At 42.2% G+C, this 27601-nt stretch overlaps 5 protein-coding genes and 1 pseudogene across 5 annotated transcripts; 2 read left to right on the plus strand and 4 right to left on the minus strand.

The window, feature by feature from the left end:
- Window positions 1-216: 216 nt before the first annotated feature.
- Window positions 217-10101, minus strand: LOC131690503 (ubiquitin-protein ligase E3C). Its single transcript, XM_058976334.1, has 9 exons — window positions 9538-10101; window positions 9250-9387; window positions 8591-9197; window positions 2653-3117; window positions 1822-2589; window positions 1618-1762; window positions 1335-1556; window positions 1169-1259; window positions 217-1099 (listed from the first exon to the last, which is right to left on the minus strand). Exons 1-9 carry the CDS (start codon window positions 9865-9867, stop codon window positions 545-547), a joined length of 3321 nt encoding a protein of 1106 aa, XP_058832317.1. The 5' UTR covers window positions 9868-10101; the 3' UTR covers window positions 217-544.
- A 1592-nt stretch (window positions 10102-11693) lies between these two features.
- Window positions 11694-12737, minus strand: LOC131692055 (DNA-directed RNA polymerases I, II, and III subunit RPABC4). The gene is made up of 3 exons (XM_058978900.1): window positions 12540-12737; window positions 12378-12470; window positions 11694-11810 (listed from the first exon to the last, which is right to left on the minus strand). The coding sequence occupies exons 1-3, from the start codon at window positions 12598-12600 to the stop codon at window positions 11788-11790; spliced, it is 177 nt and encodes a 58-aa protein (XP_058834883.1). The 5' UTR covers window positions 12601-12737; the 3' UTR covers window positions 11694-11787.
- Window positions 12738-19266: 6529 nt separating this feature from the next.
- On the plus strand, window positions 19267-21464 carry LOC131689666 (proteasomal ubiquitin receptor ADRM1 homolog). The gene is made up of 4 exons (XM_058974913.1): window positions 19267-19386; window positions 19474-19530; window positions 19703-20266; window positions 20322-21464. Exons 3-4 carry the CDS (start codon window positions 19713-19715, stop codon window positions 21076-21078), a joined length of 1311 nt encoding a protein of 436 aa, XP_058830896.1. The 5' UTR covers window positions 19267-19386; window positions 19474-19530; window positions 19703-19712; the 3' UTR covers window positions 21079-21464.
- A 152-nt stretch (window positions 21465-21616) lies between these two features.
- LOC131689667 (protein Exd1 homolog) lies at window positions 21617-22971 on the minus strand. Its single transcript, XM_058974914.1, has 3 exons — window positions 22345-22971; window positions 22085-22186; window positions 21617-22020 (listed from the first exon to the last, which is right to left on the minus strand). The coding sequence occupies exons 1-3, from the start codon at window positions 22969-22971 to the stop codon at window positions 21727-21729; spliced, it is 1023 nt and encodes a 340-aa protein (XP_058830897.1). The 3' UTR covers window positions 21617-21726.
- Window positions 22972-23031: 60 nt separating this feature from the next.
- On the minus strand, window positions 23032-23820 carry LOC131689668 (vacuolar ATPase assembly integral membrane protein VMA21 homolog). Its single transcript, XM_058974916.1, has 2 exons — window positions 23407-23820; window positions 23032-23304 (listed from the first exon to the last, which is right to left on the minus strand). Exons 1-2 carry the CDS (start codon window positions 23446-23448, stop codon window positions 23032-23034), a joined length of 315 nt encoding a protein of 104 aa, XP_058830899.1. The 5' UTR covers window positions 23449-23820.
- A 1022-nt stretch (window positions 23821-24842) lies between these two features.
- On the plus strand, window positions 24843-26441 carry LOC131687031 (survival motor neuron protein-like; annotated as a pseudogene).
- Window positions 26442-27601: the final 1160 nt, after the last annotated feature.

Genomic DNA, 27601 nt, shown 5'->3' on the forward strand with positions numbered 1-27601 from the left:
GATGACCGGAAGATTAGAGAAGCAACTCCTCCCCTTCCCCCATATATGGGATGATATAACAGCAAAACCGAGGGCCAAGTCAGCAACATGGAAACACAAAAAAGAATGACACCCAATCCCAAATAGTAAACATACAAGACTGAAAGGGCAACTACTTCTTACGTATTGCGAATATCTGCTTTCTCTTTTTTGTAATTGAAATAAACACAACACAAATCCACAATTGATGTCTTCTACATTTGCCTCATCTCTTACATCATACGCTTGTTATTCTGTAGGGAATAGTATTCGATCTTTAAAATAGTTTTACGAAATAAATATAACCATACAATTGCTTACACTTCCCCTTGTTCACTAATAAGTGTACCCTTGCTGTAAAATAGCTTCGGAGCACATTACACATTGATATTCGTCATTCCACGTGAGGAACCCAAACTGCAGAGAAAAAACACTTGTACCGAAAACCCAAACCTCTGGTACAACACATTACACGCTCACGAAGGAACAACCTTACAAGCCACACCACATCTTCACCAATCAAACCTTAGCTCAGTTCGAATCCAGACCCACTCTGGATTGCATAGAGCAACTTTTCGCGTAGGACATCCTCCTTTTCAAAGGCCGGCAGTTTGAGCAGATTCATGCACGTGCTAGCCGATGGAAGACGGTCTGTATCACCAGCGTTCTGGATGCAAAACGGTGGATCCAAATCTTTAAAACCTAGCAGTGGAGGACGCGAGCAGCTAGTGACAAACTTGAGCAGCTGTCTTCGCTGAATATCGTCGAACTCTTCGACCACTTTCCAAAACAGCTGAATTGTGTTATGTTCTATCGTGAAATCACCACCATATCGTGTATTTTGCCGCAGATCGTGAACGTCCACTGGAATTTCGGCCCCAGATGTAAGCACCTGCAGTTCTTTGTTACTGAACATGTACAACCACTCAATGGGTAGTACGTTCGCTAGACCTTGCCGGAACGCTAAACATTGCGATCTAATCTGCCTATTCAATTTGAAATCTGCCATCAGCTGGATGTACTCCAAGCGGTTGGAAGAGTTCACCGTTATGTTGGCACCGTTCGGCTTGAGCTCTTCTATCTGTATATATGCAGAGGAAAAACATTAGTATTGTGTACTGTTGCACTTATCGAACAGATTCAAACTTACCCTAGTTTCACCTAATTCATCACAGACTATAGTAAAATCTAATCCTAGATCTGAAACGTCTCCTTCGTATGCTTTCAGCGACATGAGGTTTCTGTTAGCATGGGCGTCATAAAACATTAGTCTATAGGCGAAAACAGATTCTTATCGTTAGTAAATGAGAGCATACCTATGCAACACCGGATCAAGCGATGCCAGCTGGTGAATATCTACATCCGAATGCTTGCCCGCCAGTTTCGAAAGAAAAAATTCTGCCAATGGCAATTCTACCAGCAGGTTTTCGTACAATGCTTTGCCCAGGATGCGTCCAATGAAATAGTAATGTCGTTGGTAGTCTTCCACAATTTTACCCACGCTCGGGTTCGGGTACAGCATATTGTCCTTTGTGATCCTGAATCGAATAGGTTTATGTTAATCGCTAAACATTGTCACAAACAGTGTCATTAAGTTACATGAAAAAGCCACGGTGTGGATCGAAAGCAGTCTTGATAAGCTCGGACAGAAATTCACGAAACACTCCTCCTCCATCGATGCCGGCTTCTCTCATGCCGGCAGAGTTAACCATCTCTATGCGGAATTTTGGACGAAGATCCGGTTCTAATGTTAAAAAGAGAGATGATATATTAATCAAGAAACTGGAAAAAGTGAGTTCCTACCATTAATCGGACTCAGCTTATCGAAGGCATCCTCGTACATATGAGACCTTCGAACGGTCAGTTGAATGGAGGGTCCCTGCAGGAATCCCTGTAGATCACCCTGAGTCCGAAGTTTGTCGGCCGCCACCAACCCCTGGAAGACACCGACGCGAGTGTTGAACGCTACCACAAATGGAATCTCTCGCAGGATCGTTATCGACCGGATCTGCTTCGTGGAGAGAGGTGGTCCATCTTCCACATCCTCTCGAGTAAAGTCTCGAATAGGTTGAAATGGCCGCGGTCCCCGTCGCCCCCGGGACAGATGCAAATCGGTGGGTTTATCAAGCGGGAGATTTAGATTCTGTGCCGTCCAGTGGCCATCCGGGCAGAAACCTCGTCGCAGATCGCGTGTATGAATTTGTCGCAGCAGTGAAACGCAAACTTTGAGCAGATGGGGCCAAACATTCTTGTTCTGCTCGCTCAAATCACACTTGAGCCGATAGTGGGAAGTGGACTCGTTGTTCAGTGAGGTTAACATAGTGCGATAGCTGTCTTTGAGCGAGGAGCGAGTTTCGGGAAACGCAAGCTCTACCAGCCCAAGTGAAATTTCCTTGAGTGTCGTACTGAGCGGAATGATTTCTGGGATTGTGAATGGCATGATTTTGCTGACTGTCCCTGGAAGAACGTTTTCCTGGCAAAATTCTCCATCGTGCAGTGTGGCTATGAGTCTACCAAAGAGGGCACAGAATGAGGCCAATATCGGAACTATCCTGTCAGAATCATACTTGGCTATAACATATGAATAATTGTAATAGTTAAAGAAACTGATCACCGAAACAGATTGTTACTTACAAATTGTTAATCCCTTGGACAGCAACGAAATTGGTGACGAGAAACCTTGACTAACAGTTTGAGCTGTCAGGGTGTACCAAAGCGATCGAATGAATTGTGGTTTGGAAGCTAGCATGTATAGCAGTTTATACTCGTACACTGCCAGCCGATTGTAGGTCATCAGATTGTGGCAGACTAAACAGAGATGCTGCATCACATCAGGCTTATCCAGGATATCATCGACGTGTTTCACCACGAATGCTACTCGCTGATTATCGTTGAGCATGCTGATGATTTCCGCTAGCGTTTGATTCTCCGTACTGGTAAGCATCTGAACATCTTCGGACTCCGATTCAGAGTCACTGGAATCATCCTGTCGATGGTGATAGGTTTCGGTGGCCATTCGCGGTAGTTTCGTAATGTTGTTCACCATCGATGAAATGACTTTCACGTAGGCGCTATACAGGGGCACGCTGTTCAGATTGTCTGCAAAGAAAATGTAAATTGAAAAAATGTTGAATAAAGCTACCACTTAAATAGTCAATTCTTTCGTTTGACAGCCTGTTTTGGCGGAAATGTGAAATATTGTTGGATCTGATGGCCAAATTTAGTATTACTGTTGTTTGAAATTGTATCAACTCAACAAGGCGTCGGAGAAGCAACAGGAGCCTATTTCTATATTTAGATGCTGAATCCGTGAGCCATGTGGCTCCTGTTTCCGTGAGTCATTCAGCTCCCAGTCTTATCACGATCTGCTCAGATAGTCCCCAGCGGTGAACTCACCCTACTCCGACTGAGAGTTCCCCGATAGAGGAATTTCTCACAACACCGATACCCGCTTCCTTAAACTATTTGGCTCCCAGTTTTCTCGAGATCTACTCTACGGATATTATCCGGCGGCGAACCACACTACTCCAACTAATGCTGATTTCCTTTTTGGATCAGAGTTGCTCTAGGTTCGCTCGGAGCTGTTACTTTTGTATGGATATTGTAAACATTAGAGCGAACCTAGAGTGACTCTAAAACTGAAAACAGCATAAGAGTTCCACGACGTTAAATCCCCCCTACTGTGACCTCCTCGGCTGTAGATTTCTCCTGATACCAATGTTCGTTTCCGTGAGCCATTTTGCTCCCCGCTTCGGCCCAATCTACTCGATATAGTCCCCAGCGGTGGACCTAGCCTACTCAAAGGGTCATTCAGTAGGTGTTGAGCTCCGTTTGGTGGAGTGTAGCTTCCAGTTCACGGGCGCTCCAATGACATGTCTGTATGTGTGTGTTCTTTTTTTACTTACTTGGTGGTAAAGCGCACTTTTAGTAGTTAGATCATTCTACCGATTTCGTCCATCGTGTGCCAAAGTAAGGGACTCTGAACAGAAAAGATAACTCTGAACCGTGCTCCTCTAAACTCCACCAAGGAGTCCGACATTTGCCTGATCCCCCGGTTTCTATTTGAAGTAACAACTTAAGCGGCAGGCTGTCCTCATGCACTTCGCTTGATTTCAGGTCTGGCTGGTCGTGCTAGTTCGCAGTTCTCATAAGCGCCATATCAGTCCTGCACGACATGATATTCTACATGCGCTCCTCACTGCGTTGACCAGTTGGATGCCGTGGTCGATTCAGCGATTCCGGTTGAAGGGTGGCTTCCGGTTAACTGGTGTCCCGATGACCCTATAGTGGTGGTTTGTCGCGTTCGGTGCTACTCGGCGTAGTCCCCGACGGTGGAGCTAGCCTACCTCGGCGGAAAGTTCCCTGGCGAAAGAATGTGTCCCGCAACCATTGACGGACGCGTTATTTTATGCTTTGATGCAGTCCAGTAGAAAACCGAGGTTTGTCCAGCGATTCTGAGATTGTGTCCGGTACACTGATGCCCCGACGGTTCAAGCCGGCGATTCGCTATGGACTACTCGGAGTAGTCCACGACGGTGGATCTTTCCTACTCCGACGAAGAGTTCCCCGGCGGTGGAAGATCTTCCAAAACCGATGCTACCTGGGTAGATGCCGAGGTCGGTCCTGCGATTCTGGATGGAGGGTGACTTTCAGATCATAGGTGCCCTGACGACCATTTGCCGGTGCTACTTCACGATCTACTCGTACAAGTCCCCGGCGGTGGGCCTAGCCTACTCCGACGGAAAAATTTCCCGATGTTGAAAGTTCTCTCGAAACTGTTATCTCGACGCTGGTCGGCTAGGTGCCGAGGTCTGTCCTGCGATTCCGTGGGGAGGATGACTTCTGTTTCTCAGGTGCCCCAGCGACCTACCGTAGACGATGCGTGAAATCAGTCTAGTCCTCGGCGGTTGATCTAGCCTACTCCGGGAGTCTACATTATCTCTCTTCCGCAGACTGACTTGTCGAGTGCCAAAGTTGGTCCGGTGATTCCGGTTGTAGTGTAACTTCCGTTTCGTCGGTGCCTCGACGACCCGAAGCCGTGTATTGCTATGTTCCTGGATGTTGCTCCTCGCGCCAGCTTCGTTGCCACGCTGACGTGATATGAACGACTGTTCTGTTCCCGCGTCCCATTTTTCTTTGTCCGTGGCGTTTCCTCTGTATCAGGCGTTTCCTCTGCATCACCGCCACCGATGAAGATACTTCTTGAAACAGCTATGACAAGACAAGAACTGCGTCATATGGAAGTTACCTTCACCGTGCGCTCTGTTTACCCACACCGAGAGGCATGGAATTAGTCGACGGGTTCATCTACCGTTTGCAGCGTTATCCCACTGATGTTGCACACTTGATTAAGGTATCAACTCGGGTTCGTTTACGGACTACTCTCGTGCTTCGATCCCTATAACACTCGCTATTTTCTTCGAGCAGGTTTATGATAATCGTTCCAGCTATCTTGTAGGCTGCCTCTGATGAAATAGTTCAATACGCGCTAGACACCCGCATGGCCACCACCAGCCTGAACGTGCTGTTCAGCCGAGATGTGTTCCTCTTCGTCTGCAGTGCCGTCACACAAGCAGGTCCTGCGTATTTGAGCAACGGTGTGGGGACACTCGGTAGTAGTCGCTTTTTACTGCTGCTGATCGCCGAATTAATGGGCATGATCAGAGATAGTGCCGAGATCACGTTTCCGGCCATCCCGTCAATGTGGCTATTAAAGCTTAGTCTGTCGTCTATCATCACTCTCAGTTGTCTAACTTCCCCCTTTGAGTTGATGATACACTCTCTCATTGAAATTCTTGCTTGTTGTACTGCCTTTCGGTTGCTTATTAAAACCATCTCGGTTCTGTGGTGAGATAACGTCAGCTTCTTCTCGTGCATCCAGTCTTGCACAACATCTATCGCATCTGTTGCTAGTACTTCTACTTCCTCTAGTGATTCACCGATCACTAGGAGCACCACGTCGTCCGCAAAACGGACAATCTTCACGCCCCTGGGGAGGCTCAGATTCAGCACTTCGTAGATAACATTCCAAAGAGTTGGGCCGAGTATGGAACCCTGTATGCCCGCTGTTACGCTAACACTTCTTTTCAGGCAACAGTTTCGTAGATCAGTAGCCGGTTCTGGAAGTAGCTGCTCAGAATCCTACAGAGGTACTCGGGAACTCACAGATTGCGTAGCAAATCGGCGATAGCAGCCCAACTAGCCCTGTTGAAGACGTTTTTTACGTCTTAACGCAGTAACGGTTCCCTCTTTTCTTTTGTCGCTTCCAGATGTCGGGGAAGTTATCATCGTCGATGCACTTTTGCAACGCGGTCCTAAACATGCCCGGGTTCAATAGCATTGATGTTTTCAGAGCCGGAATACCGTCTGGTCTGGGGGCCTTCTTGGTTCCCAAGATTTTTGCCACCACTATCAGCTCCTCGTTGGTTACCCGAGCTTCTTCTTCGTAGTCATGCTGAGTCGGGTATGGCGTGGGCGGCCAGGCCATCGATTCTTGCTGTGGAAATAGCGCTTCTACGATGATTCTCATCCTCTCCGAGCACCTACCCGTTGGTACTGCTGGTCCTCTTATCTTCGTCATGACAACTCTATAGGCGTCGCCTCACGGATTTGAATTGGCATTGCGGAAAAACTCCTCTAGGCAGGCTTTCTTACTGAATTTGATTTCCTCGTTAAATGCGGCTCTTGCCGCCTTATACGCTGGTCTTAGAACAGCTCTTACAGCGGCGTTGCGAACTCTGCGAAGCGGCTGCCCCATTCTACTGCCCAAGCGTTGAAATTGCCAGCTACAACAAATAGTCTCCAATCGATAAGCTCTGCTGTCAGCTTATCGAGCATCACCGCGGAGGTGCGTAGTAGCTGCAGAAGAAGACTATGGATTTTGGCGATTACAAAGCCTGCACGATGAATAACTTCCTGAAATGGATATCTCCCCGTCGTCCAAATCCCCACTGATTTTGCGTTATCTGCTATCCAGTTTCCATCGCTGGCCGGGATACTTATGGCTCCGAAATGATAGCTACAACACACGGACGCTTTCGCTTTTCGGACCTATCTTTGTTGCCTTCTGTTTTGTGCTGTCGACTTCCCGTTTAGTGTTTTTATCCACGTGGGTAGTGCTTCGTTCGCTACGCCGGGAGCCTTCTTGTATTTCTTGGAACCTCCTGGTCTCGAATCACCTGGTGAAGCTCTTGGACTCTTCGGTGTAGGGAGGGACACGGTTTCGATCTCCTGGGGTATGTCTTTCGCCTCGTAAGTCTTTCTCACTTTCAGTGGTGCCACTGTTTGCCTTATTTTCAAAGACCACTTTCTGCTCCTAGGTTCTTCATTCCTTGACGGCCAATCCGAGGTTTCCTTGTATCTTCAGGACCAGTGCTTAGATGTCCTTGTGCACATTACTCCTTTTGTCAACAAAGTTGTGCAGTTCGTCCATCAGTTTTTTGGCCACCGCTATTATACTCGACAAGCTTGGTATTTTCAACCAGGCGCTGCCTACCTGTTTTTGCTGCGGCTGCTGGTGAAGGCTGCTTCTGGTGTTGAATCTGCGGCTACTGTTTCTCCTTGTCGTACTGTTGTTGCACTGGTTAACTTTGCCGAGGTGATGACCTCGTTAAACCCCTTTTTGGCGACTTCGGGCTGCTATCTCCATTCGTTGTACATAGTCGCCTCTCGTGATCCCAAGCAGCAGTTCAGAGCCGGATCGGCGTAAAATCAGGAATACTCCATCCGTACCTATTACCACCAACTCAATGGTGCCGAATTTTTAACACAACCCGAAACCTGTCGGAACGGAGACAACCATGTTGTTAGTCCACTCACCGTTTCAAATCGGTGTCATCCTTCCTTACTCAATAACCAGTATGTCGTAATCAGGATGTTACTGGCGTCGATCCTGATGTGTCGGTTGGGCTAGAGTGCTTTCATTGTTATGATCTTTGACTACTGAAATCTTAGGATCTTAGCAGCAGCGGCACAGACTCGTTTCGTCATTCGAGGCCTACCATAACATTCAAGACATCAATAAGGATAAAAAGAGACGGAAAGATGAATTCGTCCATATTTAGTGACAAAAGTGAAACGTGCGTCTCGTCTTGAAAACAGACCGAGATTCCGGCACTGGAACATTCCTATTCAACGCATGGTCCCCTTAGCTCTATATAGTCCACAACTTGGCCTAATCCGGTAGTAGACCGAACACGGCCTGTTTCTTTCGTCGACCACGAAACATTCTATTCTGCTACTGAAACGGCAACTATGATTGATAGTGCGCCCTAATCGAACAATCGTCGTTACCTGAAGCACATAGAGATATCAGATCGTTCTCTATTCCAACGATATTGGAAAGAGCGTAAACACTTGGTGAATGTTGTCGCATCAAGCCCATATTAACAAACAGTTGTCTAAAATCGATTTGCTGAACGCGTTTGATTTGCTCAGAGTTTGCACTGCATAAAATCATCCCATTAGATACCAATGTGGGTGAAATATTGTTTCGAAAATTACTCGTCATTACCGTTTAGCACCCAGAAGACCCCAAAAACTCCAAAAACCCAACAATGGACGCTGTACTTACCGAACTGATTCTCACCCAGCTTCATAACGGCATAAAGCAACGAGCTGGTAAGCAAAAGCGTTTCATTCTCTCGACTCTTCCGCAGCTTCTTGCTGGCACTTTCTCCTCCCCTGCTGGCGGCAACCGACCCACCATCATCCATCTCGTCATCAATGTCGATTAAAATTGTGTTTTGATAGTCCAACCGAACCTGATACTCATCGGCTATGTACCGTACCAGTGTAATATATGGAAAATCAGCATTCTTCGCCAGTGAAGGAACGATGTAGTGCTTAATCTGATCGGAAAAGTTCGGTGATAAGATGTAGAAACAGAACGACTGCAGGATGCTTGCGTTGAATCTCTCGTTCGCCGTCGGTATCAACTTCAATGGGCGGAGCAACATCTGCAACAGCGCATCACCGATCGGATTCGGAAGCACGGTGGTGTCTTCGTCTATGGGAGGGATTTTTTCCTCTATTAGCTGACGGATAATTTGGAAGTACTTCTGGCGGATCAAATAGCAGAAAATATCCTCCAGATAACTCCGACCCCGCGTTTGCAGGTTCGAATACTTTTCAATGTAGGTGTTGCACGAATAGATCTCCAGCATGCGCATCGGTATAGTCTGTGAATAAGAGGTGTTAACGCTTCAAAATTGACAAAGTAATCATACTCACGGATGAATGCTCCGGAATGAAAATCTGCTGCAGACATAATCCCAGTAATTTCTTTATGCGATACGTCCACATTGATTGAGTTGTTGCCACCTCAAAAGCTTCTTGTTGATTCTTAATCAAGTATTGACAAAGATAAATCTGTAAAAAAAAAACATTTAATTTCAATGTTCTCTGTTTCACCCACAACAAAAAATCCTTAAATTCATAATATCGATTTCTATCCCTTGGTTGAATGACCTTCTTTGAACCCATTCTTAGAAACCTGTTGCAGTGCAGAGGTGTACTTACCAACCGGTCTCCGTCCTTGTTGTTCTTTGCATGGTAGAAAAATATAATCCTTCGCGTGAGATATTCCAAATCCAGTAGCTTCTTCAACCCATTCGTCTTCCGATATTCATCGAATCGTTCCCGTTCGCGACGTTTCACATTCTGCCGCTGCACGAAGCTGCGCACCGAACTTTGGATCACAGTTGCACCATGCTGCTGGCGACGTACATCCTCTCGTTTCTGTCGCTCCTGTTGAGCCTTCCGGATAATGCTGAGACGGTCTGATTTTTGCGATACACCACCGAGACTTTGCTGTGGGCGACGACGAAAGTCGCCGTCGAAGTTGAACATCACGATTTTGACGATTTCCTACCCAATTTTTGCGATAAACCCTCGTTGCTTTACACGAAAATTCAATTGCATAAACACGCGGAAATGGCACGACCGATAGCGGAAACTAATGCAGATCTGAAAGTGAATTTTCTTTGTCGAATATTACAGTAAAAGTCCTGCAACTTAATGGCAAACCAGTCAGCTGTAGTGAATAATCTTTCGTATCTTTTTGTGTTTTTGCAATGACGTTTACGATACGAACAGCAACAAAACGTAAATGTCATCTCTGATACAGAAGACCTCTCAAGCGACGGTGGCGCTTTTTCGATACATATACGCATCACATTGGTTTGTGTCTTTACTTAGCACTGGTTCGAGAAATGGCTGTTTTTCAAACGACAACTGGATAAATATCTGAAAAGAGCACACAGCAGCATATATTAAATCTATATTAGCGCATTTACCCAAAATTCTACGCGGCCTTTCCCGATCGAAAGGAACGACCGCGCTTCATGAAACACCGCGCTTGAGGCCGATTTTTTCACCCTCGCTTAACTTTTAAACCAGGTTCACCAGTACGTTTAAACCTGTCTTAAGCGTTAAGCGAGGGTGAAGAAATCGGCCCTTAGCCGATCTGTGATAATATGGCAAATTTGCATAACGAAGGGCTGAATGAGAACACAAGTTGTTCCAAAAATCAGCCCTGCGTTATGCAACGTTTTATGCAGTTTGAGTATATCAGATGCAAGTGGTGCCAAATTCACCACGATCAGTAAAATTCAAAAATTCTTTTTAGATTACAGGATTGATAAAATAGGTAGCTATACTTTTCAATCAAATCTGTTTTAAAAATTGTCTTTGCGTTTAAACCAAAATGGGAGCCTTATTACTGCCGCAAATACATGTACTAGTTACACCAAAACCTTGCAGACAACCTTTGAGCGACCTTTAGTATAAGCAATTGGTGCGGCGTGTACGTTTCGGCAAATGTCTCAATCTTGAGTTCTAAGGTGACGATACGAAAAAACTCATGATAAATGAAGTTCATGTTTGACAATTCTCGGTGTTTTCTTACTTTGGCAGTTCGTGAGTTCGAGTGCGACGGATGTTAACCTCACGTAGCTCCCATGTTAACAAACCACCGAAAATTGTCAAACGATTTCATCCGGGCCACTTTTCAGGTAACCATTTACCAAGGTAAATTTTAACCATTAAGAAGCTAAAACAAATGTTTTAAAATCATTCAGCTATTTTACTATCGAGATGAAGTTTTGGTGTATTTATTTCATATTCGTTTTCGATTAACTAAAGAATACCGGACGAATCGTTAATCACTGAGGACAGACGGTTACAGATAACTAAAGTTTTTTCTTACATCTGCTGATGTGATACGTGCTTTATGAGTAACGGACGTCCGCAATTTTCGCTCAAGGTGAATTTTGATAGAAATACATACTTACTTCAAACCCCATAAGAAACGAAAATTGTCCAACACTAAATTTGGCGCCACTTGCATGATATACTCAACCTCATATGTACACAACTTTGCATAACGTATGGCTGATTGCCTACCCAGAATGTGTTCTCATCAGCCCTTCGTTATGCAGATGAACGATTTGACAGATCGTCAGATCGCAATATTTTGGGCAAATGCGGTATGCTAATCGACACCATATTCTTCAAAATGGACTGAAAAATTATGGTCGCAACATAATAATCAAAAGAGAAAATAATCAGATGTGCTAATGCGGCGCATATAAATAGAGGAGCTAGGTATGCGAGAAACTAATCCGACAGACAGGGACAAGGAGAAATGTACTGCAAGCAAAGAAAATTTCAAGATATTGATACATCTGTTGACTTATTCACATTTATTAAGATTTACAAACATTTTACTGTGTTGGCTTCCTTATAGTTACAAGTGCGTCGATGCTGGTCTCATCGGGCATCAAAAACCACCACTGAAAAAATAAGAAATAGAAGGGAATTATAACTAATTTTACCAATACCGAATTCTAAAAAAGAATTTTAAAACTATAATTGAATCCCGTAAAAAAAATTCTTTTACTGATGTATAGTTTAAAATTGGCAGGCTATCATAAAAACGCAAATTACTCCTAGTAAGTCCAATCGAAAAATGAGCCGGATTTCTGACTGGGTCTAAATAGTGTTCTGTTCTGGCTCCAGTGACAAAAGTTTCTAAATATAATCGTTTGTGTCACTGGAGCCGGAAGCTAACTAGAGCTAGTCAGAATTCCGGCTGGAATTTACTGGGCTGTAACTATACCTGACGTGATTAAAGCACTATTCACACCTTTCTGATCCGATTCAGTGACAGTACCGTGCACGGACACCACTATTATCTATATGAAAGATTAGTGATGTTCGTTCACGGTACTGCACTGTCACTGAATTGGATTAGAAAGGTGTAGGTATGGCTTAATGGTGAGGTTACCGTGCGAATAATGAATTACGATCAGATGTCCCAATTTTCGCTACACCATGGACACTATTTTAACGCAACTTACATCGCTTTGTTCGCTTTTTGTACATGATACGGTAGCCACACTCGCGGCAACGGATTGGATCCCGGGGACGCATCTCGTTTTCGTGGTGACATTCTGCAATAAAAAAAAAACAGTATAAGATGCTGCGCCGCATGATGACCCAAATCGAATTCGTTTTCTCACCGCCACAAACGTAAATCATTGCTGTTTTCAGCACGGTATCTTTAGAACTGGGGTCGGACATGGCAAGTCGTTGAAACTATACTCCAAACACGTGAGAAATTGGTATAAACTTTTTTTTTCCAAACGAAAATCTGATGAACGTAACAAAAACCTAGTTTATTTTGGCTGCTTTTGAAAATGCTATTTGATTTGACAACTTTCCAGGGGTGCATCTCAGCGAAAAAATTAGCGAGTCTTAATGCACACGGTAAAATCAACGAAAACATTATAGGGTTAAAAAGAGTACTAAATTTAGAATTTTTTTCAGAAGGGCAATTAAAAGATATTTCAACAGAAAATATTGTACGTGTTTTTCCAAAGGAGACGTGAAGATTATTTTTCGTCGCAGCAAGATTCGTAGCGCTATATTCGGCGCACGATTCGTCGCAATGTATTTCTTATGGAATGAATGACACTTTAATAAAAGGTGTGCAATTTTGTGTAAAAACCTTATTGTAAATAAAACATACGAAAACCTGAAACTTTGGAAGCACACTTTGTAATCATTTCTATTGACAAATTCAGTTAAAGCACAGATAACAGACGTTTAGGCTCGATTTGAATCGTGTGTAAATACCCGCTACTGATATTCCGAATAAATCAGACGTCTGAAACACGTTTGGCAAACGTTTGTAGATGACGCAGTGATCGATACAATGCAGTTAGAGTGCAACTGTCAAACACGTGTAGCAAACAGTTGCGCAGATGGCAATAGTGAAACACGGATTTCCAACGTATATCAATTTGAAAGTTTACACAGGTTTTTGAAGAAATTTTGTTCTAGCCTAAACGTCTGTTATCTGTGGTTAAAGTAAACAGCACACATTAAACTTGGCTAACACATATTTTTCGACGTTTTTAGCATTTATTACCAAATGCGCCAATTATCGCTTCAAAATGATTGGATGGCGTGTTTCCAATGGAACGTCTAATACTATTGTATTTAATTCAAAAAGCGAATCTTTTCTTTAATCCACATTGCGACTTTTTAGCCATTCGCCACCGGGCCGTGCGTAAAATCACGCTCACATTTGATTTACATAATTTCGAGTGATACATCGTTTTAACATTTAGTTTTTGTTTCAGTCACTCTCGGATGTCTCCCATATTATAACAACATGATTTTTTTTATTTCGATTATAGAGGTTTTAACCTTAAGGTTATTCGCCTCTTCGGATTAGAAAAATCTCTTATGAAAAATTTCTAACCCTATGTACGGGGTCGGGACTCGAGGCCAGGTGCGCTGCGTATAAGGCAATCGATTTACCAACTACGCCACGCCCACCTCTCAACAACATGATGAAATGCTAGATTATCTCAAGAAAGACAATGAAACAATCCGGAGAATAAGTTCATCTAACTAAAGGTTGCACAGAGAATGCGTAAAATTCGCAAACGAAAAAAGCAGTTTTTTTCCACACCGTATGTCAGATCTTCATAAAAATCAATCAGCAGTACAGTCACAGACATAACACTATGAGGGAATTCCCTCAAGAAACATCGATCCGACAATTTTCCCAGGACACTAGCTCCACCTTTTATTCACAGTCCCAAACACTCATTTACTGGTGGGTTACCCCTCAGGTTTGGTAACTATTTTTCTCTAGTGGTCTATCCCCCATATGCTTGTTCATGTCAGTGGCGCCATAATTTCAAATGTGGCCACAGTCCCAACTACAAATATATTTAAAATGACCGTTAAAGCGGACGAAGCTTTGTTTTTGAGTGTTATGTCTGTTAGTCTGTGCCAATATTTCCTGTAAATATTGCTTGTGGCACTAAGAACTGGATTCTAACCACATTGCGCATTTACTATTCTATTAAATTCTTCCCATAGACTGGTTAGTTGGACTGATCGGTCTATGAAAGTACCATCTCTATCACTTGAAAGATATGTATTTTGACAGCTCGCAGTTTTCAGTAGCAGTTTGATCACACGCACTTCAAAAGTGCTGAGTCCAGGTTGGTGGGAAGTGCGCAATATACGCATTAGGCTTATGGGCCGGCAAATAGTGTCTATATGCCTCAGATAATTGCAAAACTCTATGTGTAAAATCAATAGGCATAACGCTTAAATTTTTTTGAGTGTAGAAGAGTAAAACCAGCCCAAATCAAACTTTTTCCTCTATATCTCAGGACTATCTGGACATGTTCTGGGAAACCGGAAATATGGTCACCAACGACACGACTAGACACTTACATTTCAAAACTGTATCATAAATATGACTACCCCTCAGTGACTCAGGTAACTGGAAAAGTCAAATTTGACATTTGATATGAAAATGTATGAAACTAGCAACATTGACGAAAACTGTTATTGGTGCAACCCCTGGTTACGCAGTGAAAAAAATATGTTAGAACAAAACAAGCCGTTAGCAATATGGTAAGTATTCGAACAATTATGAATCTATTTAATCGTTCAAATTCTCTTTTTTCTAAAGCGGCAAAAATGCAGTACGATAATTCTGTTGTTTTTTCATCAATGGTGCTGCGGTAGTATTTACACTTAATCACAAGGCAACTCCAGGGCGGTATGTACACAAAGTGAAGAATTTTTTCGCCTACAAAGATTATGTGGGCTCAAATTTCGTTTCGTAATTTGATTTATCATTATAATCTCAACAGGACCCCCGTACAGATTTGCAGTGTGATGTTTGCAGACAGGGACAGGAGAAATGTCCACGTCACAACCGCAATGCGTTGGGTGACAAGACGTGGAAAGAGCTAATTGATCGATCGCGGTGAATAAATTTTTCACTCACATTTTGGAATTGGAACTCACAGACAGCTCCTGATGAGTATTCTCAACATTAAAAGCAATCTGAGGGATGCTCCGTATCGGTTGTTGATCATAATCGTAAGAGCTTCATAAACGGCGAATTGGAGGAGCCTGGCGTATGATTTTTTTTAGATTTCTTGTGATGATAGGAGGATGCGCGGACGGACTTCGATTGAAAAGTGCTCATGAAGTTTCATCTTATAGCTTTCTATGGAATCAACCGTGCTTTCGTGCATCTCCGTTGGACTCACGACAAATTGTACCGCATCGATGTACGTAAGCTGCAACAAAGTCTTTGTGGATGTTTGTCCCCTCAAATATGTGGGCAAATGAAATCAAAAATAGTGATCGATGGAGCAACGATAACGGAACCGAAATAAAATCATTCTTTGGCTCTTATCACGCACTTGTTGTTGGTCCTTTTGTGCAGCACTCGTTGCAAGCAATCAGCGTCCGCAGTGCGTCATCAGTCATCGGAAACGAATAAAACGCCAATGAATTCCCCTAGCAGCTGGCACAGCATGGAACGCAACAATTTCTTCCCATATTCGAAGTTTTCTCCCTATGCTTTTTACTATTCATGTCACGTTATCCTGTAACGTAGTACGAAAAACCAAACAAGTCGTCGGATTCATTGTCACCAGAGAATGCCGCCTTCGAAACTACCCGATGCGTTTACCTCACCAAAACAAACAGTAAAAACTGGACTGGAAATCTGCTAATTGTATCCATAAATTAAAATTCTACTCCGCAAGTATATCGGCCAAACAATAACCCGATCGATCACCAAATAATTTCATAGAAATTTAAACTTTAGAGCTTCGTTGTATGAACTTGTTATTATCTAAACATTTTTCGGATGAATAAAACCAGTTATACATATTTCAATTAACTTTATATTTAAATATCATTCTTGTGCATCAAAACAAACAACACTGAAACTACTGTAAAATAATTGCATTGGGAGGAACTGCGGGTTGGTTCAGTGGTTTTGGTTAGAAAGCATTAGCAACCAGTATAAGCTACTTCAAATCCTACAGAATGTCTTATGGACACTTTTTGCGAGTGTTTCATTGAGTAGTTCGTCGCATATTTAAGTGCACCCTGCTCCGGATGAAACACCCCCCCCCCCCCCCGTCCCAATTATAGCCAGCAGCAAAGAGCAGTGGAGTCGTATGTCGTCCATCCAGATCACAATTTACGTTCACCGAATTAGAAAGTACAATCTGTCGAGCCGTATTAAGTTCACCGGCTTTGATTGCTTCCCAGATCGACTGTCTGAAGGCAGATCTTGAAAAAATATTTAACACATCCTCTGTAACAAACTGGGCAGCCCTACAGGGATACAATGCTGGTATCGATGTTGTACGACAGCAACAGTCGACAGGCTTAAATGCCATCTTCTCTAGCGCATCGATGTAGCCTTGTTTGACCGAGTCCATCGAGTGCATCCACCTTGGCATCGTGACGCAGAAGTACGTCCATAATCTCGTAGTGTGAATTATCAGCTGAAATGTGCAACGGTGTTAGGAAGTCTTCTTTTTTCTCGTTCAACTGGTACCTTTACGTATCAAAATTTCAAGAACTTGTTTTCGCTTCGGGTACACTGAGTGGGCTACTGCATGCAATGGTGTGTCAGCACTGTACGGGTGTCCAATTTTTACATTTTGGGCTGAGGTTCTTTTTCAGTCACTGAATATCAACCTGACAAGCATCCAACACACAGTGCTCCTTATATTCATCTGAAAATTTGCGTTCAATATTTAAAATATTACTATATTTTATAGCTTAAACTTCTACTCACATGTAATTTTTTCCTGCAGTTCCCGTTCAGTTCGGTTACCTCAAAGTACCTTGGCATGAACGTCGACAGCGTGCTGCAGCAGCATCACGACCCGCATGCGATTGTAACCGGCACGCAAACGAAGGGGGTGGATTCGCGTCAGTCACTTGCACGCGGTGTCTAGCAGCTCATCCTTTCTGTACTCACCTGGCTTGTATAGGTGTCTGCCAAATCCAGAGGAACTTTATTTTTCGAATTCTCTATATTAGGATCAGCGTCATGTTGTAACAGTGTAGAGCGTAGTGGTTGTTATGAACAACCAAAAAATCAAATAAACAAAAAAGTGTTGCTAAAGAAATTATTGTTTTGGCAGCATCGAGGGGCTACTCAATATACTGGTAACTGGCGGTAAATTATTCGGACACTTTTTCTTCAGAAAGTTCCATGAAGTTTCAGGTCGTGTCGTCGTGGTCACCCTGGCTTAAAAAGTATCCTCAAAAAATTGTTGGAGCATTCCGTATTAATATATTTGTTTTTGATAGGATCAACGTTAAACGATTTTTAATTTTTTTTATGTTTCTCGGTGAGTTCCTGTCTAGGGGCAGATCACTTGTGATGCATTTTTGAAAATCAGCGAAATTAAATGCATTTATTTCCATCAAAATAGAAATTCATAATGTATTTTGCGTTGCTGTTATGTTGTTTGCGTTGCGTGTAAGACTTCAAAACCCTACAGAAAAACTAGCCCTACATTTAACAAAACATCGAACAATGTGGATCAGCGTAGGACGTTTGTTAAACAAACTTTTCTGTGAGGCAGTGCAAAGCTGATGCAAAAATGGAAATAAAATCAATTTTTTCAATTTGATGCAAATTTGTTATACATTCTTAGAGTGATCTGGCCCTAGGTTCCTGTACTATTGAAACGAATCAAAACTCGTAAATCAAAAGTAAACTGACAACGTAAGTAAAATTATTTTTTAACTATTGCGAATCTTTTCTTAAATACACTTTGCTATCTTTTCAGCTATACGCCACCGGTCCGTGCTTCGAATTACGCGCCTAATTAATTTGCATCAGTGCGAGAGTGGAAACCCAGATAGAATTTTACAATAGCATTTACCCTACAAACAATCATAAAACAATAAATATTATAGTTATTAGTGTTTCAACATTGTTCGATGCCAAGTTCTCACAGTAGATTTACAATAAAATTTCATATAACAATAAATTTCACTGTTCAGCAAAAAACTGATACAGTCTAGGGGCAGATCACTCTAGGAATGTATAACAAATTTGCATCACCTTAAAAAAAATTCATTTAATTTCCATTTTTGCATCAACTTTGCACTCCCTCGCAGAAAAGATTACTTAATAATCGTCCTACGCTGATCCACTTTGTTCGATGTTTTGTTGAATGTAGGATTGTTTTTTGTAGAGTTTTGACGTCTTACACGCAACGCCAAATGCATTACGAATTTCTATTTTGATGGAAAGAAATGCATTTAATTTCGCTGATTTTTAAAAATGCATCACAAGTGATCTGCCACTAGGATACACTGCATTCACATTAAATTTCACTGTTTTCGAGAAAAAAATGTATGGAGAAAAATTGATTTTTTTAATGTTAAGATATATAACCACCCCCCTTTTTCACTGTAAATGTCTATTTTACATTGAAATTTACTGTAAAAACGATAAAGTTTATTGTTTTTGTATTGTAGCATAACACTAAAACTTACTGTAAATTATTGTAAAATTACTGTACTGTCACAGTGAAAATCATGGTTTTGTTACTGTACATTTCTATTCGGGAACGCTTCGTCGTTTTTGTTTCGTTCGAACATATAGTGAAAACTCTACGAAATATTATCGTATTATCGTTACAATTGAAAATTTGGGCTAATTCATCATGTCGGAAGTAGTGCACATCATTGTACGAATAATTTACACTACTTCCTACGAAATTTAATTGTTTACAACAAGAGAAAACATGATTGTCGCTGGTTGGATTTTCCAGTTTTCAACTGCAACTGGAATATTATTAACTTTTTATTAACTGTGCTTTCGACGAGTTTTGATTCGAGCCATTAGTAGAATACCCCACTTTGGTGGCTTTGTATGAGGTGAACGAACGTTACCAACCGTACTCAGCGAAAAACAAAAATCTTGAAATTTGGATTGTCACTCGCGTTCTGCCTCTGATGCGACAGAAGTTGAAAGGAGTTAGCCCATATTCGCAGCCAGTAAGTTCCAAAATCTATTTGAACCTGTAACGCAAAAGTTTTAGAATAGAATTGCAAAATATTTTAATTACTCCTCTCTAATTGCAGTACTCTTTGTGGAAGAAATCAGCGATCTGATTCATTGGAAAATTGCCTTCGTGGAAGGTGAGTAATTGAAAATTTTGACCTCTTATTTGAGAATGAGGAAACTAGAGCAGTAGTGGTAGCCTTTCTGTCCATGAACTCGAATTTTCTACATTAAATTCCAATGTATGTTTATACTAATTACGATTTGTCATTTCAATGTATTTCAACGAATAAACTATATTGTTAAAAGTGAGCAAACTATGAGCGGACCGATATTTGGCAGTAGCAGTGCCCTCGGTGGCAGTTCCGGTGGGAATCGTCATCTAGTGGAGTTTCGTGCCGGACGGATGAATCTAGTCAACAAAATGGTTCATCCGGACAATCGGAAAGGCCTAGTTTACGTGTACCAAGCGGACGATGGTCTGATTCACTTCTGCTGGAAAGATCGTACTACTGGAAACGTAGAAGACGATTTGATCGTCTTTCCCGATGATTGCGAATTTAAGAAGATCGAAAATGTCAAGAATGGACGAGTGTTTTTGTTGAAGTTCAAGAGTTCCAGCCGCCGGTTATTTTTCTGGATGCAGGAACCAAAAACGGACAAGGATGAAGAATGGTGTCGTCGTATCAATGAGGTGATCAATAATCCACCGTCTTCGAACAGCTTAGGAGGTGGTTCTGGCCGCGGGGGAAGTGGCAGCGATAATGGAGATCTGCAGTACCTCATGCAGAACATGTCGCAGCAGCAATTGATGCAGCTTTTCGGTGGAGTCGGCCAGATGGGAGGATTGAGTAGTCTTCTAGGCTCGATGAGGTAAGTCGGGATGTCTAGTTGTGTATTGTAAACTGTAATAAGATATTTTTGGCAGTCGTTCGTCGTCGGGTAACTCGAGCAGCCGTACCAGCGCAACAACTCCTTCCAGCCGCAACACTTTGTCTTCAAGTAACGCAGGCAGCGGAACAGCAGTAACCACACCGACAGCTGCCTCAAACGCTCCCTCCACACCAAGAGCTCCAAGAAAAAATGCATCCGATTCGTCCAAGACAAGTGGAACTACAGCTGCATCGCAAGCCGCTAGTACCGGCTCTGGAAGCGCATCTGGTGACGGTGCAAATCGCGTCCGTTTAGCTGACCTTCAAAACTACCTAGCGGGAATGAGCCCTGCAGCAGGAGCTGGTGCCGGCGCCGGACAAAGACGTAACGTTGACCTTTCGACTGCTGTTAACTCGGATTCTCTTTCGTCGGTCATCACGGTGCCGGAACAAGTGGAAGCCCTAGTCGAACATCTGCCTCAGATTGAAGGAGACGACAACAAAAAGCAACAATTGAAGGAAACCTTATCATCACCTCAGTTCCAGCAGGCTCTGTCAATGTTCTCAAACGCACTCCAGTCGGGTCAGCTGGGTCCAGTAGTTTCTCAATTTCAGCTCAACGCAGAAGCCGTAGCAGCTGCCAACAGTGGCGATCTGGAGCAGTTTGTCAAAGCACTGGAGAATGCTCACAAACCGAGCGACACGGAAAAGGGTAAATCCACCTCGCCTGCGGAGAAAACCAGTGAAACCAAGGAGGAGAATGGAACCCAAGCGGCTAAAGCAGACAAAAAGGAGGATGATCTATTGGACTAAAAGATCTTTTCAACTCCCGTACGGTGCGGGTTCATAATTATATTCTTTAAATGATCTACTGCTGCTTTAAACAAGTGTCGAAACTACTAGGTATCGTCGCTGGGAGAATTTCGTAGAGCGGCTGAGACCGAATAATCATAGGTGGTGCCAATGAAAAAAAAAAAAATGCAGACAATGGATAGTTCTGTCTTCGATTACTATCACCTAGAGTTTACGCAGCTGATTTTATCCTTTTGTGTTATAATTTGAATCATTTCAAAAGAAGAAGCGAACATAGTACTAATCGCTTCCCATGAACTGCAAATTTTGCTGAAGAAACCTAAACTATTGTAGAGAACAAATAGGGATTAAAAAACACGAAAATAAATGTTTCAACTATCAAATAATTTGGCTGTCCTTGAAGGGAAAATTCCAGTGTAACCGATTGAGTTCCATTCTTTGCCGAACTATCACAACTAGATACACACCCTTATATAAGGCAGCTAAGGGTGTTACTTTCTACTGTTTGGCCATCTTTTACTGAACACAATAAGAAATGTTTATCTTAAATCTTTTTTATAATTACATGACTGATTTGGTGATGCCCGGTCGATTTTGCTCTACATGGCCAAAAATAACAAAAAAAAATCAAAACCAATTTACTCAACTCTAAACTGTGGTGGGCGTACTGCATTCTTCTTTGTGCTCATCACTTTGCCGAAGGTTCAACTTAAACCGGTCAATGTCGATCAAATCCTCGTTCCGCCCCTTGGATAGTTTTAAAATGCTAGTGTAATGTTCATCCCCAGCGGCCAAGCTGGCTCCGTATCGATTGCAGCTTTGATAAAACGGTTCCAGCATCACCTCATGGACGAGATAATCCTGCAATGCTAGCAGAAAAGCCACGTTTTTGGCGGCTGCCTTGCGCTGGTTTTCGTTCAGGGGCCTGTTAGCAAATGTAATCTGTGGAAACAAACATGTGAACATGGGTGGTATCGTACGGCAGTAGGTTCGACTTGCTACTTACATTTCCGTCGAAAAAATTGTTAGGCAGATTTAAGTATTTTGACAAACACTGTTGAATGGTCAACTCGCTCTGGTCATCATAGCTTGTGGAAACGTGTGCGACCTATGCGTAGGAGAATGGTAAGTTTTAGTTATTGGCTATAGTAATTTTTTTTCGAAAATCATTAAATGTTGAAGACGAAAATTAGGCACTTTCTCTCGCGTAGCCATAATTTTGAAAGGGAGACTTTAAAATTAGCTCATTTTATCTACTTCACTCACCAGCGTATCGAAGCACTTCCCCAGGGGTGCCCCGTACCGATGTTTCAGCACATCCTCCAACAGTCGACCATTATGAACAACGCGACGCACCTTCGAGCTTGCCAGGATCATTCGCAGGTCGTTCGGCACGTTCATCCACATCACGTCGAACACGTAGATCCGCTCCAGCGTGGAAATGGACAGCAACGAGGGGGCACTGGCGTGTCGTCCCCCTGCAATCCCTTCCATCGTCAAAGCAATAAGTTTTTGAGTTTTCAAGTATTTTATTGCGTCGTGGTACTTCATATCGGTTTGGTGTATAAACACGTGCGCGTTGATTCTGTCGAAGATTTCCTGCACATCATCCAGATCGATACGGGTGACAGATTGTGCCGCCGTGGTAGACACAACGGAGGACGCATTGCACGGATCGACCGGGTCACTTTGTTCGATGATTTTAATACTTCTGATTTCGGAGCTGTAATAATCCTGGTTACCACGGATCGGCAAATTACTCTGGAAGTCGCGGACATTTTGCAGCCGAACAAATGATTTTTTTGCACCGATGTGTAAAATCTCGCCGATTACACACTCATCTTCTAGCTCGAGCAGTAGGATTTGTCCTTTGATTAAATCCAGTTTGTCCATTGTGTAAACGTGAGATGAAAATTTGATGGAATGTTGGTTTGATGAAATAGTTGAAGGATATTAATCCTGCTTTTGAGACAATCTCTGGTAGTTTCCGGAGGAAGAACCGGAACCGCTGTCAAAATATGCCCGATAGATGTACAATCCAAGCGCTATGTGCAGAACAATTACAGCTGAAACCGCAGAATAGATGTTGCTGCTGACCGGCGTAAGTTGAAGAAAACCGTCGAACAAAAAATACTTGGAACCAAAGAATGTGACTACAGGTAAAACGATAATCAAAATACAATAAAAGAAAACTACTCGAAAGTTTCGATATTCACTGCGTTGTTCCTGCGAAAGGTAATTGATTTGGTAAATTTGAAAACATGAGGTCAGGTGTTCCGGTATGCACTTATGCAAAAGGTAAGCGGACATGCTTGAAATTTTACTTACATTCTTACTAACTTGCTGTTGTCTTGATTTAGATCTGGACATTTTACGACACCGTGATTAGCTTTGGAAGGTATGATTACTTATTTTTAGTAACAGTTTCAAGCAGTTCCATTCAACAAAACCAAATTTCAAACACAAAAATTCATACCTTGTATTTTCATTTATGACTATAGAAAATATAATATATTATAGACAGGGTAGGCTGTCATGATCATGAAAAGCGCAGGAGCGTTGCCAGATAAACCGATTTATTTCAAGGAGTCGGTTGGATATTGTTGGCTCGAATCAAAACTCGTCGAATGTAAAAATTCAAGGGTTGTGTATGTAGGGTTCAACTCTCAAAGTAACCAATTTGAAAAGTCATAAATTCGGTTTGAAAGTTATTTTTGTTTACTTCAAAGTACAAAATGTGTGAAAATAATAAAAAAATCAGAACCAATTCACTTGACCACTAGGGTGACACAAATTGGGTCATTAAATGAGAAAAAAAAAATCTTTTTTATTACATACATCGATAATGCTCATTTTCGTGATTGCAGCAATGTTTTCTTCCAACTCAGAAAACGTGAAAACAAAATTTAAATTTAAAATAAAGAAATATGTGTACAGCCTGGATTTGACACTATCAGAAACATTGGACGTATCGAATATTACGACAAATGATGTCCTGTCAGAAAAAAAATGAATACTTGTTTTGCCGGTTTTCCCGCAGGGTTATTTTTATTTGACATAAACACTATCCAATGCATATAATATTTTTTTCATTTTGAGTGTTGATTTAATAGGCCAGATGTAAACAACCGCAGTTTTCCTATGTATGGTTGCCAAGTTTACATAAGATTTATTTTAAAAAACAAAAAAACGTTTTTACGTATTATAACGATTTTTTTTAAAATAATGTTATTTTATGTATATTGGACCTAAAATTTATCGAATGGAACGGAAAACTATATATAGCTTAATGACCCAATTCTAGAATTCAGTAGAACCAATCTAAAACTCCTCGCTATACGACCTCATTTAACCATGCAAAATGTTAATTTGATAGGTTGCACTATATTTTAGCACAAATGGTTTAAAGTTTGTATGTGATGACAATTAACATGGATAAACGATCCACATTATTTAATATTTCGTAGACACGCTCCTATGTATTCTAAAAATATATGCTATGCTAATTTCGGTAGATACGAGTACCGTGTCCAACTTCCCCCAAGAGTGTAATGGGCTGCAGCTTCTGGTTCAAAAGTTATTCTTTACACAATGCTTAAGCAACGACACGACCTGAAACTCAATGAAATATTGTGAAGAAAAAGGGTCCGAGTCATTTACTGCCAGTTACCAGTATATTGAGTGACCCCTTGATTCGAACGAAAAAATTATTTCTTCAGCAACACTTCTTTTGTTTATTGATTTTCAGTTGCTGTATAGCAACCATGTTATTTGCACAATACCAGTCCAGTAACTAACTTGAAAAACAAATTTCATAAGAAACGGGCTCTGAACGGGTTATCGGTATCGTACGACCTTTCGTTGTCCTCCCTATGAGGAACCTGCAACGGTTGCTTTTGTCTGCCAGATTTCCAGTTTCAGAACACAAAAAAAAAACAAATTTCAATCGTCTTTTATAATTCGAAGCAGTTTTTCACAAAATTCTCGATTTATTTATTCAAAAATCTGTTCGTGATAACCAGAACTGCCATTGAATGAACTTGGGTCGCGTAAGCCGAGCTCCAGCAGGTCCGAAAGTGAGCATTCGAACGACGAAATTTGGGACGATACGCTCATCATTCGCAAGTACGACGAATCGTTAACAATGGTCAGAGAGGATGTTGCCATGCGATTGGCCATGAAAACTAACAAAAAGGTAACATCCAAGGCCAACCGGAGCAAACTACTAGTGAGGAAGTTAAACCGGGGCTGCCAGATAAACCTCTCGCAGATGAAGGTACTGCGACCGAGAAAGGTTCCGTTGAAATGGGAAGCAAGCCGGTGTTCAAGATCGGTGATTATTGCCGAGCCACCTACGACGATGGCGTAGATTATGAAGCAAACAATTTTGGCAATGTCAAAGGACGGCAGCACACTGCTTCGCTATGTGGGCTACAATAACGACCAGACTGTGGCGGCAGACAGCTTGGTGCCATCGTGGGGACGCAAGGAACGTCGCAAGCATCGTGAGGATGCAGCAGAACTAGCCTTTGAAGAAGATCACTAACGGATGGAAGTTAGCGACGATGAGGAGAAGTTGACTAAGAAAGCTAGCAACATTAGGATTAACTACAGTCCTAGCTTCCGAATGCCTATGGCTGGATCAGCAGCGTCGGCGGCTGCTGGCTCCGGTGCTGGGATGGGAATGGGAGCCTCATTTGTGGTACCACCGCCGATGCTAGATAATGATGATGTCGAGTCGGAGAATCTTTCCGCTATGCTCATGTCCTGGTACATGAGCGGCTACTACACCGGTCTGTATCACGGGCAGAAGATGTCTCAGAAACGGGTCCGGCCGACCTAGAGTAGTGGCAGATAGTTGTTTTTAAGGTATTCTCATTGACTTACGTTATTTTTAGCAGGTAAGGTTTTTTTCTCATCTGAACTGAATTTGAATTGAGCCTTTTTTGAATAAATCGCCCTATGTTTCAAAAGTTAAAGTTAAATAAAATAAAGAAAAACTGTAATCCTTCAAAGTATCCATCACTCGAGCTTCAGCGCAACAAGGTAATGAAGTAAAAATTCTCTATTGTATGTAAAACTTAAACTTATGTTATAGTTTTCAGAAAAAGAAACGAAGGAAGGATAAAGTCCGCTCTCGTTCCGTTAGTCGAGGAAGCAGCTCTGGTGCTAGATATACTGTACTACGGAAATCTACTTTTATATCAGTTTCTCACCCGGCTAGCGTAAGGCGTTTATCTTTCTGTTGTTCCAAAATGGAAAGGAATAATTAATATTAAATGCTCCAAGTTTGTATTTTATTAGAAATTTGGAAATACACGAAAGAACTAATCATGCTCAAATTCCTCAACGTTCTTTGAATTTTTTTCTGTTTTTAAACATGTTCAGGCTGGATCACTGAAATCACATATGCGGGGACAATAGGCTCGTTCCAGTACGCGGAAGCTGCTTCTGACCAAACAGGAACCAAAAAAACTTCGGTTGGCTACCAGAAGAAAAAGGGAAGAACAGAATACATGAACGGTTTTCTATCTGTTTGATCCAGAATACTTCCAGTTTCTCTTGGTACTGGAAAAACCTAATGAAAACCGCACAAAACTAATTTGTTCTGCTCATTTCTGTCAAGATGACTTTCATGATCCATCGAATGCTATCCTACCTTTGTGACGTTCTCTAAGCCTTTCTCTCATATAATTTCTTCCGTACTGCAGAAGACCTAAACCATCTACCTTTTTTCTTCGTTTCCCGCAACTAAACTACCCTCTGCATCTATCTATGATGAAGTATTGGTTCACGACGGGTGATATTGCGTTATCTGTGGGCCAACACTGGGTGTTGGGTAAACATGTTATGTACTTCGATTCTCTTGGCGTTTGATGCATAAGGCGTTTGATGCAAGCCACCAGTGGGTAGTGGGAAACATGCTAATTCGTTTCACAGTGGCTGTTTAGGTGATTGATAGCCGTTCGGAGCGGCAACGATGCTGTTAGATGCGGCAGGGTTGGCCCACGACGGATGACGCACTGCGGACGGTGATTGCATGCACCGAGTGCTGCACACGAGAACCACCGACAAGGGCGCGAAACTGGTAGATTCCCTTTGGGGCTTCTTGGCCACCCGTGCGTGAAACATACTTTTTCGAAAACTTATAATATTCAAATTGACTGCATTTCCCCTTCTTCATCTTTCTTCATTGTGTGTACAATATGGCACCGAAAAACGGATGAGCGATAAATGGTTTTCTTTTGGCTGTTTTGGCCATTTCCCGACGAATGCTTGATATATCAATACATTCATGGCGTTTTCGTTTTTGACTTAGCATTACACCAGTGTAGTCTGTGCTACACTCATTCAAACTTGGTTGTGATCAATCTCTTTTTTTTTTGCACTACACCGGTGTTGCACCAAGAAAAAACGAAAATGCAACATGCATCATATCTTGATCAGAAGTGAATCTGCAAATACAATAGTATTGTTTGAAATACTGATAACTAACTAAGAAAGCAACTTACCGGTTAGTAAA

This window comes from Topomyia yanbarensis, chromosome 3, assembly GCF_030247195.1.
Source record: "Topomyia yanbarensis strain Yona2022 chromosome 3, ASM3024719v1, whole genome shotgun sequence".
NCBI classification, from domain to species: Eukaryota; Metazoa; Arthropoda; class Insecta; order Diptera; family Culicidae; genus Topomyia; species Topomyia yanbarensis.

Coding starts and splice junctions, on each gene's coding strand:
- LOC131690503 (XM_058976334.1), bottom strand. CDS start 9,867: ATGTTCAACTTCGACGGCGACTTTCGTCGTCGCCCACAGCAAAGTCTC. Junction 1,763..1,821: donor TAAGCTGAGTCCGATTAATG/GTAGGAACTCAC, acceptor TTTTAACATTAG/AACCGGATCTTCGTCCAAAA. Junction 1,100..1,168: donor ATGAATTAGGTGAAACTAGG/GTAAGTTTGAAT, acceptor GCATATATACAG/ATAGAAGAGCTCAAGCCGAA.
- LOC131692055 (XM_058978900.1), bottom strand. CDS start 12,600: ATGTCCGACCCCAGTTCTAAAGATACCGTGCTGAAAACAGCAATGATT. Junction 12,471..12,539: donor AATGATTTACGTTTGTGGCG/GTGAGAAAACGA, acceptor TTTTTATTGCAG/AATGTCACCACGAAAACGAG. Junction 11,811..12,377: donor CAAAAAGCGAACAAAGCGAT/GTAAGTTGCGTT, acceptor TTATTTTTTCAG/TGGTGGTTTTTGATGCCCGA.
- LOC131689666 (XM_058974913.1), top strand. CDS start 19,713: ATGAGCGGACCGATATTTGGCAGTAGCAGTGCCCTCGGTGGCAGTTCC. Junction 20,267..20,321: donor AGTCTTCTAGGCTCGATGAG/GTAAGTCGGGAT, acceptor TATTTTTGGCAG/TCGTTCGTCGTCGGGTAACT.
- LOC131689667 (XM_058974914.1), bottom strand. CDS start 22,971: ATGGACAAACTGGATTTAATCAAAGGACAAATCCTACTGCTCGAGCTA. Junction 22,187..22,344: donor GGAAGTGCTTCGATACGCTG/GTGAGTGAAGTA, acceptor TCCTACGCATAG/GTCGCACACGTTTCCACAAG. Junction 22,021..22,084: donor ACAATTTTTTCGACGGAAAT/GTAAGTAGCAAG, acceptor TTGTTTCCACAG/ATTACATTTGCTAACAGGCC.
- LOC131689668 (XM_058974916.1), bottom strand. CDS start 23,448: ATGTCCAGATCTAAATCAAGACAACAGCAAGTTAGTAAGAAT. Junction 23,305..23,406: donor AACAGCAAGTTAGTAAGAAT/GTAAGTAAAATT, acceptor TACCTTTCGCAG/GAACAACGCAGTGAATATCG.